Below are 23,460 nucleotides of genomic sequence, written 5' to 3'. Positions count from 1 at the left end.
AATGATGAATACGATGACGATAGAGAAAAAAATAGAAAAAATGATACAATAAATAACGATATCAACAACAACAATAATGACAATAATTATAGAGCTCATCCTGATTTTGACAATCTATATTATGAACGCCCTGTTTTTGAAGGTTCACCATTGACAGTAGAGAAAGTATGATGGTAATGATGAATTTAGTCCTGAAACATAACCTTTCAGAGTCTTGCGTCGATGATTTCTTCGAAGCAATAAGCATGCATTGTCTTCAATAAAATTTACAAAAATTAAATTTATATTATTATAAGAAATATTTTAAAGCAGGTAGTTCAACGCGAAACCAATAATTTTGTTGATCATGTGACTACTTTAAAAAAATAAATAGATATTTGTCCTATTTGTGAAAAAAAGCACGATATTTTGTAACGTTATCCATCATAGAACAAATTTGGCTGATTTTAGATAAAGAAGTGAATTATTGGGTGATAGAATTATATCATTCTATTACCCAAAACCATAATGGATTTCAAAATCACATCAGCATATTGAGTAACATCTCCGATGGCCATGTATACGGCAAACATCAACAGTACTTCAATAATCTCGGTTCGTTATCGTATACATGAAATACTGATAGTCTAGCTGTATTCAAAAGCTTGACGACATCAGTGTGGCTGTTCTATTTACGGATAAGCGAATTAATGTACGAGAAAAGGATCCGCCTCAAAAACACTACTCTCGCTGGATTATGATTTGGAAATCATAAACCTATAGCTCATTTATTCTTAAAAGCTTTTGAACCTGAATTAAAAATTTTCTATACTCTGATTAAACTTTATTTACCACGTATAAATGAAGAAATATTTATAAGATCTATACTACTAAGTGGTACATGCGATTTACCTACAAAATATGCTTTTTTGAATTTCCAGCAATTCAACGGAAAATATGGCTGTTCAATTTGTAAGATCCAGACAGAACGAACGCAGCTTCCAAGTAAAAAATTTTTGCGAGTCTATTGGTATCATTCAGCTATTAATTACCGTACGCTGAATGAGACATTGGATTTTGCTTGACAAGCGGTAGAAAATAAGAACAACCCTGCAATTCCTAAAAGCTTGCATGTAGTTCAAGGAGTTAAAGGCCCTAGTATTCTTGAAAATTTATGCCCAATTACGTAAAAGGTACTGGTATTGATTATATGCATGCTTTATATAAAGGCGTTACAAAGAAATTGATTTATTTATGCATAGATCCTTCTTTGAGTGACAACGTTTTTTCATTATGACCAGTAATCGAAGTGATAGGCAGTCAAATTTTTTGCAATACGAGCTTCAAACTTCGCATATCGTGAACCAAGAGAATTATCAAAATATAGATCCTGGAAAGCATCTGAATTAAAAGCTTGGTGTCATCAATACTCTTCGGTTATTTTATCCACTGTTCTGAAGGCAGAATATTATAACCATTATCTCCTGTTTGTCACTACTACATCGTTACTCAGGAAAGATATTGTTCCACCCGAAAACATTAAAATGGCTTCGAAATTGTTAGACAAGTTTGTTTATTACTTTGAAATTTTGTACAAAGTAAGATTTGCCACCATCAATATTCATCAAATGCGTCACTTATCAAATGATGTAAAAAATTTTGGACCCTCGTGGGTTAACAGTTATTTTTCCTTTGAAGACATAAGCGGAAAAATAGTCGGTAGCGTGAATGGCACAACGCCCGTCGAAAGTCAAATTATGAATGGCCACTGGCAGTATTTAAAATTTCACACGAAAGCTCAAGCTCTACCAGAAGGACTAGTACAAAATTTTGTTTCAGGCCAGAAAAAACATTTTAAAGTCTGTGAAAGTTTTGATGGTGCTTAGAGTATTCGAGCTTATAAAATTTATAACCCGGTATAATGATCCAGTAGTAAAAAATTTTATTAATAATTTGAGTGGAGTCAATAAATATAATAATTTAACTGTTAGAAAATATTTTCGTTTAATTAAAGATGGTTTATTGTATACTTCGACGTCATACACTCGGTCATTCCGTACTAACTCATCATTTGCACAATATGAATCATCAAGTACAATAAATTTTTCAAAAATTATGTGCTTTTTAAAAATTTCTGATTGTAATTGTACAATCATTAAATTTACCGTCATTAAATTTACTGTCGATGATGAAGAATTCGAGTTACCATACTTATCTGAGTGTCAATTGAGGAATAATATCTCCTTCGTTCCAATAAATAATTTAATAAATGTATATTATTGCATCTATGATGATAACAAACTATTCTTAGGCTGCAGGCTTAACCGACATGAGCGTGAATAAAATGTCGATGAACCCATGTGTATAATTTTTCTTATATTGTGCATAGTTTATTAATGACCATACTTTTGCAATCTTGCTATGTAAATACTTTGTATTTATTCAAATCTATTATTTCAATAAACAATTATCCATTATGTATTTACAATAAGTAAAAATCATTATTTTAATTTTTCTTTATCTTCTCAAAAGTTGAAGAAGAACAAAAACCTTAAAATTTACCCTAAGCATGCATAAATAGCCAAAATAACGGTTAAGGGAGATTTTCAACATGCTTTGAAAGTGACTGAGAGTTTTTTTTTTTTATTTTTTCTTAACTGTAAGGGTTGCAGGAGTATCAAGAGTCGAAATCAAATAGAAAAGTCTTTACACTAGTGTATATTAGCTAGTAGCTGAACGCGTATAAATGAAAACACTAATAGTTAAGGATCCTTTCAAAAATATGTGGAGGTGTCATGTTTTTTTTTTTATTTTGTGGTATCTTAGATGCGTGGAGAAGTAGTTCTAATGACAATTAGCCGAACGAAAGTAAATACTAATACAGATCATGCATAAATAGCCAAACAGATGAAAGATAGTTATTTTGAGGGTGCTTCGATATTTTCAGGGGGTTTTGTGTTCTACTACATTTCCGAAATGGTTGTAGGAAATTTGTACTTAAAAATTTTTTCTTATCAACGCTCATAATAGAAATAATTATAAGTACACGTATTAATCCGATTTTGTCGTGATTGATTTATAAACAAAAATTTTTTTTAAGTCCTATAAATAATCTGTTCTTGATCTTCAGTAATCCATTTATAATTAAAGACAGTAGACTAAAAACAGTATAAGCTCTTCTAAAAGTCGAATGACAGATCAATAAGTTCAAAAACAGATCAAATCTAGTTTATAGAATCAATCAAAATAAGTCTAAATTCTCCACAATAGTTTAAAAGTATATTGAAAATTTCAAATACTGATCACTTGGAGTAAAAAACGACTGAATTTTCCGACCTGGGAAGAATATTTTTAAAAAATTTTCTAGATTTTTGTAAAATTTTCCATAATTTTGTGAAATTATGTCATACTAAATCTCTGATTCACTGAAATTTCCTTAAGCTTTCTGTAACTCACAATTTTTCATAAAATTTATAAATCTTATGATATCATATGGTTGAAATTTCATAAAGTCCATCGAATTGTTTTCAGATCCAAAGAGCGATTGAAGATGAAATTTTACTGATTTTACTAAATTTCATGATATTATCTAAAGCTATATGAAATTTTATAGAATTATAAAAATTCATCAGTTTTTATCAAAACTTGTAAGACAATTTTTGTCAAAAAACTTGTAAGACAATTTTTATCAAAAAACTTGTATGACAATTTTTATCAAAACTTGTAAAACAATTTTTATAAAATTTTGTAAAATTTTATATTATTTTGTAAAAATTTTTATAATTTTATGAAATATCAATAAATCTTATGAAATTTCCTAAAACCAAGTATCCGATTTTGCAGCATTCCACAAAATTGTTTATAATTTTACAAGAGTTTATAAAATTTTATGAAAATTTGTAAAACTTTTCATGCTTGTCATTAAGCTTCTAAAAAATTATTGGTGTAGATTCTTACAATTTTCATAAAATTACATAAAATACTGAGACTTTCTTAGCCGTTCCTCAAAACTTTATGCAACTTCATGAAATTTAATGATGTCTATGTTATACTAGAAATTGAAATAGTATGCTACGCAAGCGCCTTAATTCTAACCTGTTATAAATCATGGACAGATTCTTGTGAGTTTCGAGCGATGACTACAACATTATTATGTATTTTTATTTATAGGATTTTTATGGTGTAAATAAAAACATATTTATTTGTAAACGGCTTAAAATAGTAGGTTAGATGATGGAAATGTACGATGAACGATATTTCTTCGCAATGCATTTCATCAACTTTGACACAAAGAATTTTGTAACTTTATAGAATCAGAATAAGGAAAAAAGTTTAATTTAATCTGTAAAATTTTATAGAATTCTATCAAATTTTAAAAAGTATTATTTTCTACGATGACTACTGAGGACCAGAGGATCCACGTTCGATCCCAGTACACACCAGGGTTTTTGTCGTTGCATACCAACCTTAAAATTGCTTTCGGTCCAACGAATGACCTTTCAAAATCATCCATGGTTCCAGATTTTTATCATATAAAATCCTAAAATTTTTAATTACTTAAAAAAAATTTTTTTTCTTCATTTACAAAAGAAATTATACAAAATTTAAGAAAACTTTATGAGGCCATTTTCTGCATGTAATTTGATGAAAAATATTTTTTCTGGGATCTTTTAAAATAATAACAAGTTTATATTTTTAAGACGTTTTTAAGAAAAGGACTTAAAATTCAAAGCTTGGCATATCTAGATGCATACAAAAACATGTTAAAAATTTAGCTAAATGAACAATGTGATCTTTAAAATTCGGTGATCTGGTATCATATAACCTAATTAGCTATCCAAAAACTGAATAATCGAATTATTTTGTTTTTGTTTGGAACAGATGGGAACCAAATCTCGTCAAAAAAAGGTATTTGTTCATTACTTGCTTTGTTCATTGTCTTCTTACTATCTTCCTATTAATAAATAATTTTCACGTTTATTATTTCACATTATTTTAGACATCGCTTTCACGAGGTTATTCAACTTCTTCTACCGGGATGATGTTTGATGATGATCCTGGAATAATGTCTGAAGTTGAAACATCTAGTACTGGATTTCGAAGAGGTGGAAAACAAAGGAGTAGTTTACCCGTTGTTCGAACACCTAGTAAAACACTTGAGCGACCATTAGGTAAAAAATGTTATCGAATCCTTAAAAAAAAAAAAATAATTTCTTAATTCAATAAGAAGAAATTGATTGTTACTTTCAACTACTTAGGATTAGTTTTTCTACAATTTAGAAAAGAAACTAAAAGAGCTTTACTACCGAATGAAATAACAAGTATAGATACTGTAAAGGCTCTTTTCGTTAGAAGTTTTCCGAAGCAACTTTCGATGGAATATCTTGACAATCCAGATGTAAAAGTGTATATCCACGATAGTACTAAAGACATGTTTTATGAACTTGAAGATCATCGGTAAGTTGCACTGCATGGACGAGAATTAATTTCTATCATAAATTTATTTTGCGTTTTGTTATTATTATTAGATCACATTTAAGAGACATCAAAGATCGCAGTGTTCTCAGAGTAATCGAAAAATCAGACAGGATCATAAGTCTGACTCCAGGTTTTGGATCTGTAATCAGTGATGCTCCTAGTATTTCTCCTCATTGGGAAGATCAAAGTTATTTCAGTGAACCTGAGTTTGACAGTGATTTTCAACATCAGCACATTCACAAAAGCAAAGTATGTTATACAAGATATACTGTCGTTATTTTTTTTTATATATGAGATTCAATAAATATCCTTGTTGAATCTGATTAAACAAAAATTGATCGAAAAACAACAGTTTTACTGTAGAAATTATCCTCAAGTTCACTTTCAATAAGATTCATTCCATGTCAAATCGACAAATAGTTGGAATCGACTGCTTTCGATTCAGATAGATTTTGGTCAAAAGTTTTCTTTTATCATATAACGAAGTTCTGCCAAAAGAAAAAAAAAATAAAAATTTTTTTCCAAAAGATATGCAAATTCAAAATTTCGTAATTTTTCCAGTTTTTCAATTTTGGTTTTGTAATATCTCGAAAGCTATCATAGATACAGAAATAACCTTTTGTTTATTTGGAAGGTGATACAGGTCTATTAAAAAATGTATATTTTGAAAAACTTATTTAAAAAAATGCCAAATTCGTCAAATTTTGGATTTTTAAAAATCCCTCAAATTAAGTTCGCAATTAAAATCTTGGCTCAATTTTTTTTTTTTGAATACCTTGTACTAATCTTAAAAGAACCTGAAATTTTTCAAAGGGTATTTGTTTTTTTTTTCAAAACACGAATTTTTGAATTTCCAAAAAAAATTTTTTTTCGTTTCTTGCAACATCTAATTAAGGTAAAAAAATCGAAGATTTTCAAAAATCGGGAAGTTATTGTTTTCACCCCGTTTTGCCAAAATCGAGTTTTCATCAGATCTCGACGTTTTAAGGTCTCAGGAAGCTTCTCTGACTACTCCCGCGATGCTGCCTCTGTGTGTGTGTGTGTATGTGTGTGTGTGTGTGTGTGTGTGTGTGTGTGTGTGTAAACCTCTCATAACTTTTGAACGACTTGACCGATTTAATCGCAGTTGGCATCATTTGAAAGGACTTGACTGAACTTAGGTTTTGAATATACTTTGGACCGATTCAAACTGGTAGATTTTGAGAAATCCGAAAAAAGCCACCAAAAAAATTTTTTTTATGTGGTTATATTAGAATAACTTTCAAACGGCTCGATAGATCGATTCTAAACTGATCAGCTCTTAACTACGAAAAACTACGTCGATCGTCACCAAGCCAGTCAAAATCAGTTGATTCGTTCGTGTGTTATCGTTGACGAAAGAAATCGAAAGAAAGTGTTTCATTCGAATTACAACGAAACTTTCGGTCTTGTTAATTTGTGTTTGAGAATATATCATATAATTTGAGAAACTGCGTCAAATGCCGCCAACCGCGTAAATATCGGTTTATTTATCCAAAAATTATTGCGCTTTGAAAATTAAAAAAATAGTGTTTTATTAAACTTTGATCAAACTTTTAAACTCAAAGAGCTCAAAACTACATGAAAATTATTTTTTTGAGCTCTTCTAGTTCAAAAACGTAATAAACGCAATTTTGAGCGATTAATTACGAAAGTAGCGGGAAGTTGCAGGGATGGCCTTCAGGGTCAACCGTTTACCTCATTTTTAACTTTCCACTAAGAAAATCGAAGATAGAAACCGCGATAGCATCGGTCCAGCTGTTCAAAAGTTATGAGAGGTTTACACACACACACACACACACACACACACACACACACACACACACACACACACACACACACACACACACACACACACACACACACACACACACACACACACACACACACACACACACACACACACACACACACACACAGATATCATCGGAGGAATAGTCAGGGAAGCTTCCTAGGACCTCGAAACGAGATTCGATGAAAACTCGATTTTCAAAAAACAGAGCAGTATGGTGCCACTGTGGCGGCCCCCACCACTCAGTGGTGGTAGCTCGCAGCGCACGGTGGAGCTGGTTCGCGGTGCCTTAGTGGGGACAAGCGGTTGTACATTTGATATATATATACACTACTGGAAAAAATTAAGGGATCAAAAAAAAATTCCAAATTTTTCGGTAGTTTTCAACAGGCCGTAACTTTGAGAGAAATGGTCGTACAGGAAATAAAAACAAAGGAAATTGTAGCTCCAAGTGTCTGGTTTTTGGATTAGAACTTCAAAATTTTGTAGCCTCCGCGGTTTCTGAGTAATCGTAGAAAAACCAGCAACAAAAAAATTCTCAAAATTTTTTTAGTTTTTTTTTTTGGTCTACGGGCGTGGAAAAAATTTTTTTAGCTTAACCACCATAAGGCTCGGATACGTTGTTCATTTAGCTTTAATTTCTTTTTTTAAACACCCTGATACGTCCACTCCTCGCTGAGATATCGGTCTTCAAATGGAAAAGGATCTTTTTGTCTTTGATTATCGATATCTCAGCAACCAATGATCGCACAGAAAGTTAAAGGTGGGTTTCAAGAACTTAAATGAATTCCCCTTAACGACTGTCCATTGTTTTTTCGAAAAAAAATTTTTTCTTTCCGTCACATGAATTTGAAAATGCAACAAAAAAAAGGCTTTTAGTGGTTTTTTGGAAAATCAAGCGCTGGATCGAAAATATTGAGGAAACCACTAATGTTAAGTGTGCCTTTTACAGTTCAATATGTCCACAAAAACCTTACAAAGAATCAAATTAATCCAGCCAGCCGTTTTTTTGTTTCACTTGATCGAATTTTTGAAAAAATTAAAGGATCACGTTTTTTGCTCATACAGTTTCCGAATAATACGTACACTTAGTTTCAACATCGTATGTGCTAGGTCGATGTATTCATCACCCTGCCTTTGAACAACAAACTCTATGGGTGATTTATCAGCCAACGACGAAATTGGTTTATAATAAATCCATTGACCACTCTCAATTGTTGTCTGAGTTGGCGGTAGGGAAAATAATTCTAATTCCGTTTTAGCGCACCCGCACGAGTGTACATGTATGAACATCTTAAAAAACCTTATGAAAAAATATCCGCAACTCTACGCTGTTTATTGTTCTTTTTTTAAATATTTTTCTTTTTATTAATTCTACGTTTAATTTTATATTTTTTCACTTTAGATCTCGCCTTAGGTTTTACCGCACGTCTTTTTTTGATAGAAATTTTGTTTGAGCGTGCCAACGTACGGCTCATATCGCCTGCAGAATCTAACTGACCTGTCATATAACCAGACCCACTTATAAGACTATCAATTTTTTGCCGGGCTTTCCATTTTAAATTTTTACCTAATTCACGCACGCGGTTTTAAAAGCCTCCTTAGTAGGTATCTTATGATCCAATACGTCTGTAGCTATATTCACACCAGACCTTATAGCTTCTTTTTCTCCAGCTTTAAGACCCGTTTTTAAGAAAGGTAATACTCTTCTAAATAATCCTCTTAAGAAACTATCTATACCGTGACCTTTTTGATACAGTGATCCAACATAAGAATGACTGATGCCGGAATAAATACGAGAACCGTCGCCATATTGTTGTATTTCATAGACAGCCATTATGTTTATTTTAAAAACATCTTTTAAAATGTAGCGTCACCATCAACGTCCCGTATTCGAATGGTATAGGTTTGCCATACTCATCTCTTATATCGATTTCGATAGTGGTCATACTTTTACGTTACAGATGTATGTATTGTCCTGGTGAAAAACTTTTAATTTTGGTAGCGCTGTAATTATACAGGCCGTGATCAAGCGGGACCACTCCTAGTAACGGTGTCTGGATATCGCCTGTTATATACCCCTCGCATATATTTGTATAGATAAACATTTTCCCAAGTATAGCTTGTGATAAAGAAACTGGTCTAGAACCCCAACAGTTATACGGTTCCGATAATATAACTCTTGATAATATATTTTCTTCAAAACCTAATATACTCCAAAGTCTTTCACTTAACACCAGCGTATGTCTTGCATTTTCACAACTGCATACATTATAAATTTTTATAAAACCTCCAACATTATAAATAAAATTTAAATGATCCGAAATTGGTTTAAGTTTGTTGAGAGCATCCACTAGATTTCCTAGACTTTGATATTGATCATGAGGTATATTGTCGGTAAAAGGAAAAGTGTCGATTATCGCATTAGACTCTTCCAAATCTAAGTATTCGACGGTTAACATAGCTTTTGCAAATTTTTTCGGTACATGTAATATTGTCATAGGTGTCTGGATTCCTACTAAAGCAACCGCCCAACATCCGTTAAGATCTAGCGGTTGAGGCTGTCTAGTGATAAAATGTGTTGTGGAATTATTAGGGAACTATTGCATACTGTTATTACTAGGTAATACTATATAAAAATTATCACGTGTTGAAGCCATTTATTCCACCTTACATAACTCTTCCTCATAAAATATACCATTTATAGGCTCGTTTTGCAAATCGATCAGTATGTAAACCGCAGGCTGTCGATAATTGAAAATTCTTAAAATTTTAAAAATCTCACTACTCAAACCGCTCTCATAACCTTTCGAAAACGCTGCTTTCGCCTTACTGATACGCACCAAGTCACCGACGAGTATTTAAGCTTACGTTTAGCTAAGACAGCTATCCGTTTATCATTTTCATACCGTTTTTAAGATTATTATAAGCTGTTTGAGCTGTGTTTTCGTTAACATCAACAGGAGCCATTTTGATACCACTATGTACCGTATGATTGTAGGCATGCATGATTTTTTGTAGCACATTTAAATATCTTTTCGTACGTGTATGTGTAAAATAACGCCATATTCTTTCTTTTATAGTTCCATTCAGACGCTCCACGATAGAAGCTTTGATATCAGGATTGCGTGTTGTTTTAAGCTGTATTTATTTTTTGCGTAATAATTCTTGAAAATGGGCGCCTAAGAATTTCTTCCCGCTATCTATTTGCAGTAATCGCAGTTATCGTTTGCCGTTTTTACATAATATTTTACTAAAAGCTTGAGCGACGGTTACACTGGTTTTGTTTATTTATGGCTCAGCCCACGCATGTTTGCTCAATACGTCTATAACCATTAATATATATTTATAACCTTTGTTATAAGTTGAGATGTTTCTTAAATCAGCTAAGTCAGCTTCCCACACGTCATCGACTGTTTCAACATTATAAGTCCTCCCAATAAAGTGTTTTCTGTTCATACAATGTTTCGTAAAAACTTCTTGTTTATTTAACCATTCGTTAACATCTTTTTCTGACAGTTTAGATTCGTTTTTTTGAATATATATCAAAACATTTCTAGCTCCCGAAAAACTTTCTGACCGTGAGGGATTGTAATACACTTCATTTAATTTTTTATCTATTTCAACCTTATCCATGATATTTTTTTACTTTTGTTCAGAGTACCATTACCACTCTGGTTTAACCTTGATACATCGATGGCCGCGTTTTCTATTATTATTTCAGGTATAGTAATATTAGCGGACCGTCGACTTGTCGGTGTAGAGGTTGATAGTTCTTCTTTTTCTTCGGAGACATTGTTGAAATAAGCACGGTTGCCGATGAACTCGCGTGGTATGTTTAATGTTTGCAGTACTTTGGCAAACTGTTGACGGCCAATCGCTTTTGCCTGTCTTCTAGGACGTATTACATCGTTTACGAGATCCGTAATATTAGAATGGGGGATTTTCCGACCTTTGATTGTAACACAACCTCTATCGTCCCAAGATATTAACGCTGTCGGCGCCTTTTTTAAACGTTCCAATACACGCGCACAGTTACTTCTGAGTTTTTTAGGTACGCTTTCTATAATTGAATTATATATATATATATATATATATATATATATATATATATATATATATATATATATATATATATATATATATATATATATATATATATATATATTATCTATGTATCTTTCTATAATTGAATTATCACTTCGTATGAAGAATGGAGAGGAATTAAACTTTCGTCGGGCCCTGCTGATGTGTCTAACATTTGAGAGGAGTTTTCGAAAGCCGATTCCTGCTGAACTACGTTTTCTTCTATATTACTACCTATAACAGGTTTTCTTTCATATTCAAGAAACCTAAGATAACGCTCAAGCACTTGTAAGTAAGCTTGACATTTTTCACGATCTGTATTATATTTACCGAAAGAAATTAAAATCTGATACATTTCATTGTCGAGACGCGTTAACACTGTACCAGTTGTCAAACACATTTTATTTTTTGCACACTCTTCGTTTTTTTCTGAGCTTATCGTTTCATTAAGTTTAGCCTCAGGTATTCATACCATTTGACGGGCGTGTTTCATATTTTTTCAAATTTATTTAGAAATAAAATTTGAAATTAGAGCTCCTAAAACAGGAGCTAAAAACAAAGGAAGAAAACCGCTTTTTTGTAAAATTATTTTCTTTTTGTTTTGGAAACTACTACCTTTTGATGATAATTTTCTTATAAGCTTAACGTAGCGTTTTAATTTTGTTTTATATTCTGGTGACAAGGGGACGGTACCCTGTAGTATGTTTAAAATGCACTCACAAATACAACGTATCAAAGCAGGATCTGCTTTACGTAATACAGCCTGGCGCTGTGTGTTACTAAGGTAAGACAACGCTTGTAATACACGCAGCTGATTTTTCTGGATAGGTGTGTTCGCACCCATTATCAGTGAAGGACTGGTACATCGTTACGGCTAGTTTTATAATTTATATTTTTTTTAGATACATATACGTACTGGTGAGGGGCGTCGGGAAAAATACAATGTCATGTAAAAATTATTCAATTTTTGGAGTAATTTTACATTTATTAGGTTTATTGTGTTTAAGTATTTGGCCCTAGCGTGTTAGGCTAATAGACCGGGAACTTCCGAGTTGGATTTATTGGGAATGATAGGTTTATTGAAAAAATTGATGCTGAATAAGTGTAATACATATATTATATAAATTAAATATGAATATTTTAGACGAATTATAAATTGATTCAACTATTACAAATATTACACAGATTATAAAATGATACAACTATTACAAATGTTACACAGTGATTTGAATTCAAATATTTTCTTTCGTATAAAAGTTACAATATTATTAAGTTTCTGATAGAAATAAGTTAAATAAATTTACCTGATATTTAATTGATGATTCTTGTTAATTTAAATGAGTTTTAGTTGATTTAACTTTAGGGATTTACTTTTACTGTTAATAACGTTTGATTTGAAATGAATCTAAATACACGTGGTTTACTTGGACTTACTCGAACTATTTTACTTGAAGTGAAACAAAATACACGTGGTCTGTCTAGACTTAAGAAAAACTGGTTCGATGTTGCCACTAGGAAGATCGGAGCACGAAGAGATCGAACACACCAAAGTTTCCCAAATTATAGATCTTTTCGGTCCCCCAATTGTTAATTGGAGGGAGGACTCAATGTCCAATCAGCGATTGAGTTTTAGGGGTTCGTACCCTCTCTTCGGATGTTTCGGAAAACCATAGTTGTGTCGATCTACCTTGTACTTTCACATAAAGTATAGGTCACAGGTTACGCACTGTATATTTGTGATAATGGATAGGCGCATCTATACATACACAAATACACATAGAAAATTTAACGTTAACTTATTTTTTTTTCTATAGGAAATTTCTAGATACTAATCATTTATTAACTTACTTATTTTACTTAGACAATTCAATCAACAATAAATTATTTATAAAAAATGTGAATAAACAATTTATCAATTCTTATTAATAATTAATATCTCTAATAGTTTGTTACGTCGAAAACGCAACTAAAATTTAATTATTTTTATCCTAGCCGTTAGGCTAATAGATAAGAATCTGAAGCTTTATGGGAAGGGGTTGAAGTTATAATATAAGAAAATGAATTCAATTTAATAAATATATTCTAAAATTATCATACAAAGATTTGAATTATTAAAACAAACATAAAAATCTTAATTAAGAACTTACTTAAATGTCATTGTTACCGTTTCTTTACATAATTGAAATTTACTTTACTAACAATTGTTTTTTTTTTTTGAATCTGACGCGTGGTTTCATTAAAACTTGTAAAAACTTTTTCGATGTTAACACTAGGACGTCAGGACAACGAGAGAGATATTTTTTTGTTGAAAAATCGTAAAGGTGTCGAATTTTAGGGCGTTACTCATTTTAACTAGATGGGAGAAATAATGTCCAATTATTTTTCTATTTCCTTGAGCCCTTGCCCTCTCTCTTAGATTTTTCTATAATGTTGCATGAGTCCCCTCCACTTGGGTCAGAGTACAATATCGCTTCTTCTTTACTCTTATGCTCTATTATACATCTATGTGTTTGTGTATACGTAAGCGCATTTATGCATAGACAAAGACATACATGTGTACTATTTTACATTAAATTATTTACTGTGACCAAATTTTTATATTAAATTAGTTAGATAAAATTAATTTGTGCATAGATTACAAATTGTCATTAGTTTTTTAGATCTAAATTTTTCTTTTTATTTAAGTCGTTATTTTATTCGAAAATAAAAGAAAACATTTATTTATTTTTTTTTTGTTTAAACTTAAATTATAGTTATTAAATTTTGTTCCTTAAATTATCAACATATATATATATATATATATATATATATATATATATATATATTTTATCTGTTGATACTAGAATTATCATAACATTCCTTTTATTTTTTTTTCTTTTATCATTATTTACTTTTATTTTATTTAAACTATTGTTTATATATACATTTATTTTGTTATCGAAAACTTCTATTTCGGATCTCGACAAAGTTTAAAATTCCATTAGGGTATTTGTTCAGGCTCAAATCCCTTAGTATGGTCAGGCCCAACTAAAACTAAATTTTTCAAATAAGTTTCTTTTGAAAATGCTATTGATAAATTTGAAGATAACAAGATTTTAAAAATAAAATAAATGTATGTAATTAGTTGTAAGAACATAAAATTATTTATGAATAATTAAATTCTATTTGTTATAAAATAACAATGTCGGACGTTGAGTCCGACATAACAGTTAGTAGTCTTTGATCTATTCTTTGATTCGATAGTTTATTAACTAACTATTTTTACTAAGACAATTCGATCAGCGATTAATTATTTATAAAAATGTAAATAAATAATTATCAATTCTTATTAATAATTAATTTATTTAATAGTTAGTAATTTCGATTTATTCACTTGTGTATTTTAATAGTGAACTTCCTTTTATTCTTAATTATTATTTATTGCCACGTGTTTTACCTAAATTATGTTAAGTTTTATTTAAAAAAGGTTTTTTTTTTCTACTTAAGTTATTATCTTTCATTACTTGTCTAGACAGTCGAGAAAAAGTATTTTTTTCTTAATGATTTATAATGACAAAAAATTTTTCAGTCCGGACATTAGGTATCACAATACATTTAAGCATACCTTAGAACATTCTGGATAATGTATTCTAATGATTCTTTCCATTAGCTACACCAAGTTCGTTTCGTACAACAGAACTGCCATTTACTTGTTTGTTAAGGTTTTACAGCCTTAAATGCATTGAGGTCTCAGACCGCTTATCTAAAGTAAGGGACACGAAGCCTAATTATCTATTGCCTGCTCTATAGACGAACGAAAAATTATGACGACGTTTAATAAAATTTAAAAGAAAATTTGTTAGCAATAAAAAAAAATGTTTTACATAACACCCCCGCTGTTAGACGGAAGCACGAGTAACATTTGAGAAATGTTTGAACGAGAGCGACGTCAAAATTTTTCCTTCGTTGATCGGCTTCAATGACTTAACTTAATTAATTGCTTATGGTCTACTTTTATATAAAAAATCCCTTTTTTGATTTGTTTGTTGGTGAACTCGTTGACTTAGCCTGTGGTTTGGCGTTGGTGAGGCAGGGATAGATCGCAGATGTAGTTGTTGATTCTTCCTTCCCCTCGACGTTGAGTTGGTTCTCGGAAGTTAGGGTCTTATCTTGTGTAGTTCCTTTCTGACTTCGTTTTTTATGATGTAAGTGAAGCAGCAGGTGGGTAAATGAATCCCATAATGCCCCTAGAAGATATATGGACCACCCGTATACTGTATGTAGTGCATATCCGTGGACGAAAGCATCTACAACCATCTTGATGAGGCCTACACACATGAAGATCCCAATAATGCCAGCGCAAGTGGTACCGAACCCGGTGAATTTACCCCAAGTCCGTGACCAAGCACTCTTAGCTAATTGATCCAAGGCGTCTTCATTAAATGCGTTAAAAATCGATGGTGATCCTGGAGAGTCTTTGATGATTTGTAGATACCTCCGATTGCCAAATTGGCTGGGTTTTGATAGGTCCATGTCATCTTGGTGCTGGGCTTTAATCTCTTTGGTGATACTGCTTCCACAGGCTTTGGCATAAACTTATACCAAGTGGTACCTAGTTTGTAAATTTGCAGAAACGGTGAATTGCAAGGTAGTTCTGTTGCCAAGTTGGTGAGAACGTGTGTCCTTGGTGCCAAGAACATACTCTGATTCCCACGTTGAACCGGCATCCTGTTATAGCATTTGTCGAGCTGTTGAACCTTGACTTCCACTGGAACACATTGAACGATGTGGATCACTTCCCCTGCTGTAACCGCCATGTATCCTGGTCCTTCCATATAGTGAAACGCAAATTCATCTGGTTGCGTGGAGGCGATGGATAACTTGTTCCTCAGGATTTCCTTTTCTAGCATACACTTATTTCTAATTACGTCTAAATATAACGATTTGATCTGAGACCGCATGTACCGTTCGACATAGACGAACTTAGCATTAACATACATGAAAATATCTAGGTTATTCGGATCGGTTGGGACTATGTTAGTTTTTTCTAATGATTCTACATCTTTGAGCGAAATAATGAATAATTTTGGGTGTTCTGTCCTGATCATCGTTACACCACATGAGGTCTCAGTTCCAATCGTGTACAGCGAAAAACTAGTGTCCCTTACGCTCATAGAGTATACTGTCTCTGTGTTAGACTGTAGCTTAGTTGCAAATCCCTTAAATAATATTGAATAATTATTAGGATTACAAAACCTTTGTGGCAACGAATTCCAAAACGAGTATCCATATTCGGGATCAATGCAGTTTCCCGTATTTAACTTGCATTGATGTCCCGATGGGAAATAAATCTTATTTTCAGAAACCTTAACTCTGATTGATTGTGTTTTAAGGGTAATCTTAGCAATTCCGATTACAAATACGTTATCCCATGTACCGAAGGGATCAGAATATTGTGAATTGGTACAGTCAGCGTTCGAATTAACACTACCTGCTAAACTGATGCTACGTACTGTAGTAGTATTTACTTCCAGGCCATCAATGAATGTGTTCCCTATGCGTAGTGTCTTGTGGTCATGCGCGACCTGACATAATTCGCGGGAAATCGGGTAGATGTATTCGTTTATTCCCTGACTTACTATAGAATTATAAGATTGCCATCCACAATGTTGGATAACACGGTGAATTTCAATCTTACATTGAATTACTGTAGCATGTTCATATTCATTTAATTGTAAGAGTGCAATTTCAGGGAGGGACGTTTCTACCCGATTTTCCTCTATGTCACATTCATCGATGTCCACCAACGATATGGTAGTCATATTTAATATTTTACTACCACAGTCATACCCAATGATGGCCTCGGAACAGCCCCAATACATAATCATGACAATCAAGAGTCGGATGTCCATATCTGAAACATAAAGCTATCAATTAAGGTCTAAAGTCGGGATCTGAACCCACGACTTTAGTTCGTTTCTTCTTGGGAGCTGAAACTTCAATGGTTGTTTTCTTTAACCGATTCGGATGAACGACCTTTGTTTTACTCCCTATTTTTATTTTTACGTTCCCATTTGGAAAAACCTCTAAAATTTTATAGGGCCCATCATAATGATCCCCAAATTTATTGGGTTTGGGCCCTTTTAAAAGGAAAACGTTCTCACCTTCTTCAAAAGTCACTACTTTACTATTTCTATCATATACCTCTTTAGATTTCTCTTTCGCTTGAATTAAATTTTTTTTGGCTAAATCGCGAATTGTTATAAGTCTAGTTACTAATTTCCTAATATAATCATTATAAGTCGGTAAACAGTCGAGTTCATGAAGGGGTTCGCTAGTCGGTTCACGTGCGACCTTCCCAAAAACAAGTTCATAGGGAGTAAATTTGGTTCCCTCATGAACACAAGTGTTGTAGGAAAAGGTCGCTAACTCAAGCCAATTATCCCATTCATTGTCTCGACTTACAAATTGCTTCAAGTATTCCCCTAGAACGTGGTGAGACCGTTCTAGAGAATCTTTTGATTGCGGTCTAAATGCTGTGGTCTGTATCTTTTTAATCTTAAATCTCTTACTGATTCGTTGCATGAAGGAACTTATAAAATTACGACCCTGGTCCGTCAACAAGACTTTCGGGGCTCCGAAAGTACAAATAAAACGTTTGATAAATACGTCAGCAACGGTTGTTGCTAGCATATTATTTAATGGTGCGGCTATGCAAAACTTAGAAAGTTGATCTTGGATGGTTAAAATATACTCGGAACCCTGTTCAGTAACTGGCAGTGGACCTACTATGTCCATTGCAATCTTTTCGAAAACCGTCCCGGGGGTATCGGTTATCAACATTGGCTGTTTTGTTTTGACGCGAACGAGTTTCTTGAGCTGACACTCTAGACATTGTTGAATGCGTGTCTGAATATCTTGTCTCAAGTTTTCCCAATAGTATTTTGGTTTAATACGATTATACGTCTTTGAGACCCCTTTGTGCCCCCCAATAGTCGACTTGTGGGCTTCGTAAAATATTTGGTCGCGTTCTTCGGGTGGAACGTACCTAATCGTTCCAAGACAGATTATAACTTTTATCGGTTCCCTTCCATAGATATCGTGGATTAACGCTAACACTTCCTTCCAAGGTATATTTTCGATGAATTCTGAGAACGCTATTGAAAAATTCGTTATTCTTTTGTCCTTTAGTATCCCCTTGAGCTTCACTAGACATTTGGCGATGTTGCTCCGGATACGAATAATTGATTCCCCGCTTGTTCCGCGAATTACCAATCCGAAATGATTTGTTTTTCCTTTCTTGGTCCAATACACTTGACCGGTGTCTATGAACCCGACATTAGGAAGTTTACCAATTGTTTTCAACGATCGAGCACCCTCATCGCAGGGTTGCCCATCTTCATTTAAAAATACACCAGACTATCATGTCGATACTGAAATAAATCCCTCGTTACTATAATATTTGTTGTCTTGTTGTCCTCTTTCCTTTTTAACTCATTGGTGGTTTCGCTTGAATTGTCTGATTCGCTGGAACTCGATTCGTCTTCCGATGTCGCATCGGATTCTAAATTAACATCAAGACCTAATGAAGGCATTACCTCGCTCGGGTCAATCTGTTTTTCATCAGGATTCTCTTGATGTTTGGGCGGTCTTCCCCTCTTCCTAACTGGGGCGCCCACTGTTCCCTGTAGAGGAGTCTTCGGTGTTCCTACTATGGGGTCCTTCTCCTGCAGAGAAGTCTTCGGTGTTTCTACTGCAGGTTCCTTGTAACGATTTTCCAGCGATTGCAATTCTTTAACCTTTTCCCTTGCCTCTCGTGCTCGGGTAGTGACATTAACCGGTTCCACGGGGTTCCTGGATAGCGCGTCTGCGTTCAAATTGATCTTTCCTGGTTTGTAGAGTACCTTGTATTCGTATTCGGCCAATTTTAATCTCCATTTCAATACGCGAGAGTTTCCGTCTGTTGCCGTGCGGAACCAAACTAAAGGCTTGTGATCTGTTACTATGATAAAGGGGCGACCATACACGTACGCTCTGAAATTTTTCACCGCTTGGATCATAGCGTACGCCTCCTTTTCATAAGTGTCGTATCTTAGCTCTGCCCCCCTTAACACTCTAGAAAAATACGCGATGGGCCTATCCTTGCCGATTTCTCCTAGGGATAGCACTGCCCCGATCGCGAGTCCAGAAGCGTCAGTGGTTATTATGAAAGGTTGTGAGAAGTCTGGATACTGTAAAACAGGGGCGGTACATAGCGCTGACTTTAATTCTTCGAAAGCCGTTTGAGCTTTATCGTCCCATTTAAATTCCACCTCGGGCCGCAGAAAATTACATTTTTCCGATTGTAGTTGTAAATTTGCCCGTCGCAATCTATCCATTAATTCATCGATTTTCCTTTCATGATGGTCTAGATCTTTGGCAAAAACGATGATATCGTCGAGATACACGAACATCGTGACACCATGAAGGCCTGTCAACACAATATCCATCAACCTCTGAAAGGTTGCTGGAGCATTTTTCAATCCAAAAGGCATGCGAGTATACTCCCAATGCCATTGCGGAGTCGAAAAAGCTGTCTTATGACTGTCTTCAGGATCCATCTCGATTTGATGATAACCCGACGCCAAATCAAAGACCGAGAAGTATTGTGAACCGCCAAGTTGATCCAAAATTTCTACTATATTTGGGAGGGGATACGCGTCAGTAATTGTCTTTTCATTTAACAAACGGAAATCGATCACGACACGCCATCTTTTATTTCCCTGGGGATCCGATTTTTTTGGAACGATCCAAATCGGGCTATTATAAGGTGACTCAGAAGGCTTAATAATGCCTGTTTTGAGACCCTCTTTAACATGAGCTTCGACTTCAGATTTCAAATGATGGGGAATTCGATATTGTTTTGTGGAAATCGGAAAATCGCAATTCGTTGGAATTCTGTGTTTGTATAAGTTGCTGGATTTTAACGGTTCCCCTGGGATATAAAACCGATCTGCGTGTTTTCTTACTAACCGTTCGACATGTTCTCTTTCGTCATTGTCTAGATAATCTAATTGCAAAAAGGGTTTAATTTGTTCAAATCTACTAGTAAATTCAAAATCTTTAACAACTGAAAAAATACGTTTCGAAATCCCGATACTTTGATGTCTATCTTCGTGGGGGTTATTTGGATCAACAGGGGTAGGCTCGTATATTTTCTCGACTTCTTGGACCTTTAAAGTAGGGATCATAATGCCGACTTCGTCATCGGTTGTGTTGTAAATTTGTAAGTAAGCCCGTCCTTTTCGGATTTTGACTAAACAATCTCCCGCAAATACCCCTTTACAAATATTTAATTTGGGAATATAGCCCATTTTTACCTCTGGGTTCTTAACATTCACAAAAAAGGTAGATTCACTACGTCGGGGGACATACATAACCCCGTTTTCAACTCTATTAGATCGTTTGAAAGTATATTTCTCGTTATCTACTTCCAAGACTCTATTTCGATAATCTATTTTCGCACCGTATTTTGTAAAAAAGTCTGATCCAATTAAGCCAGCGTGGGGAATAGCCATATCGTTTGGAACCACGTGACATACAGCTTCTCTATCAAAAAGTTTGATTGTTACACTACCTAAGGTAAAGGCTGGGACGTTCGATATCCCATGCAATTCAATAATATTATTTTTATCAATTACCGTATTATCCGCTAAATATTTAATGTTAATCAAATTTGGTGACGCACCCGAATCGAGCATCATAATTACGTCACTGGCTTTGGATGTTTTACCGACTACGGCGTAGGGTAAATTATCCAAATCTAGATCTAAATTGACTTTCATTACTCTGAATCTTCTCCACTCTGTGGTTCCGATGTTTTCACGACGTGTATCGGTCGGTTGCTCTTTCCCGCTTCCCTCGGAAAAGGATTTTGTTGAGCATTCTGTAATTGTTTTGCGAATTTACACTCTTCCGTACTATGACTCGTTGTTTGGTGGATGTTACAAAATTTTCCTGAGTTAGTGTTTCTATTGTTATAATTATGACCTCGCGGATTTGAATTAGTGTTTGAATTTACTTTATTGGAATTTTGGTCGCAGTATTTAGCTGTATGCCCTATGACTCCGCACAATTGACAACGCGCGCGAGTATGAAAATGATTTTTATTATTTCTCCCGGTTATTTGAGGACAATTCTTTGCAGAATGCCCCTTCTCATGACAAATTTGACATTGGAGATCTGGGCAATCCCTTATAACGTGACCCGGTTGGTGACAATTATAACAAATTACAGTACTCGAACTGCTATTTCTATTATTATTATTCTTGTTTCTATTATTACCTTGCGATGTGGACGGTTTATTGATCGTATTAGGATTATTTTGAGTTCCCGTAGTAAAATTAACGCTTTTGGGAGAGTTCTTATTTTTTTCATCCCCCTTTTTCTGTTCCTGATTGGACTTTCTTTCTTTGGGTTCGCGACGCAATTCTTTTCGTGAATTTAATTTCCTTTCGATTTTAATGGCATTTTATAACGCTTCCTCCGCATTAGCGCAAACAGGCATGCGTTGGTCAATCTCATTCCGCAAATTTTGTATGAAACATTCTGCAACGGACGTGTCTGTACTATTTTTAAACGCGTTTAATTGGTCCTGTGTCAAGTTTGGGTTTATTGATGCGTGACACTCGACTATTTCGCGCCCCTTTTTTCGCAAGCGGTTTGCGAAATCTGCAACAGATTCGTTGTCTAATTGATAAATGGTACCCAATTCCCCTTGTAGATGAAACAAAGTTTTAGAAGGGACATATATTTTCTTTAAAGCCGTTGATAAGACCGCAATCGTTTCTGGTATTTCGATATTTAGGGAAACCCGGACTTTGGGACTGAGCTTACTACCGTATATGAGCTTAATGAAGTTATTTTCTGCAGCTTCCGGTAACACGGACTTCGCTTCTTTACAGCACTTTAAAAAGTCTGTTAGTTCACTCGGGACTCCGTCAAACCGAGGAACAAAAGTAAGCGCGTCATTCAAGGAAATGTTTTGGTTAGCTGCTAGTGCCATGTTGTCTATATTTTCTAAATTTTCCGAGCGAATTTGATTATTTAAATCGGGCAAGTCAACTTCAACGTTAGCTTGTTCTATAGATAGATTATTCCCACTATTATCGGCAAGAGTACTGACACTAAGGTTGTTTAAATTTGAATTACACCGGCCGACATGATTTTTTTTTTCGGAGATATAATAAATTTTTTTCACTAATTTTATAGTGCTGATACCGAAATCAGACCTTATTTTATCGTATCACATCAGATTTTTGATAAAACGAATATATTCGCAATTTTTGATTGTTCAGTAAAAATGAATTAAATTAATAAGTCATGGCGCTTTTTTTATCGAATTAAGTGACATCTTGTGAGAAAATATATTAGTTAGAACCTCGACGCGACCATTCGAAACGTGTTACATGGAAAGAAGCCTTTATAGTTACTTTGTTTACAAACGGTTTGCTAAAGTCAGTTTGTTTAATTAAAAAAATTGTTTACATTTCATTATTGGTGTTTAAAATATTCAATTGTTGTTTTGTGATTTAAAACTGTCGGAAAAATATAATGTTTTCAAGAAAGTGTCGTAATAGTCCAGATACATTTTGTTACATTTGTGGAAATTTTATGACTTTGAAACAGAAATTGAAAATTACTGAATTTGTGGAAAAGACTTATAATTCTTATTTTGGCTTTAAAATTCAACTCAGATCGTGGACTCCGAACTTTGTGTGTACTATTTGTGTTGAACTATTAAGGCAGTGGACATACGGCAAAAAAGCATCTCTACCTTTTGGTAGACCGATGATATGGAGAGAGCAAGTCAATCATTTTGATGACTGTTATTTTTGCTGTACCAATGTAAAAGGTTTCAATGCTAAAAATAAAAACAAAATAGTCTACGCAAATGTAACCTCAGTAACACGTCCTCTTCCGCACGGCCCAGATATTCCAGTGCCTCTTTCAAGTTCAATATCTGATCTTAGCTCAACATCATCAGAACAAAATATGCAGCGTCAAGAATCTAATGAAGTTTTTGAACCAATTTTAAATCAGCCTCAGAAATTCACACAGGGTGAATTAAATGATTTAGTTAGAGATTT

The 23,460-nt window shown here is 33.8% G+C and overlaps 1 protein-coding gene across 6 annotated transcripts in view; it reads left to right on the top strand.

Annotated features, from left to right (window-relative positions):
• LOC141534860 (coiled-coil domain-containing protein AGAP005037) overlaps positions 1–23,460 on the top strand; it is a 651,729-nt gene that overhangs the window by 104,791 nt on the left and 523,478 nt on the right. For 5 of the 6 annotated variants that reach the window (XM_074254459.1, XM_074254463.1, XM_074254462.1 and 2 more), the window contains 4 exons: positions 4,861–4,887; positions 4,979–5,150; positions 5,238–5,436; positions 5,508–5,706. In XM_074254459.1, the coding sequence (XP_074110560.1) occupies positions 4,861–4,887; positions 4,979–5,150; positions 5,238–5,436; positions 5,508–5,706 (597 nt within the window). The remainder of the gene's footprint in view (positions 1–4,860; positions 4,888–4,978; positions 5,151–5,237; positions 5,437–5,507; positions 5,707–23,460) is intronic. The other variant, XM_074254464.1, reaches the window with a different exon arrangement.

The sequence above is a fragment of the Cotesia typhae genome, unplaced genomic scaffold (genome assembly GCF_013202065.1).
Source record: "Cotesia typhae breed Kobodo isofemale line unplaced genomic scaffold, CoteBio_Ctyphae scaffold_13, whole genome shotgun sequence".
Lineage (NCBI taxonomy): Eukaryota > Metazoa > Arthropoda > Insecta > Hymenoptera > Braconidae > Cotesia > Cotesia typhae.
This window is presented reverse-complemented; position numbering and strand designations above follow the sequence as displayed.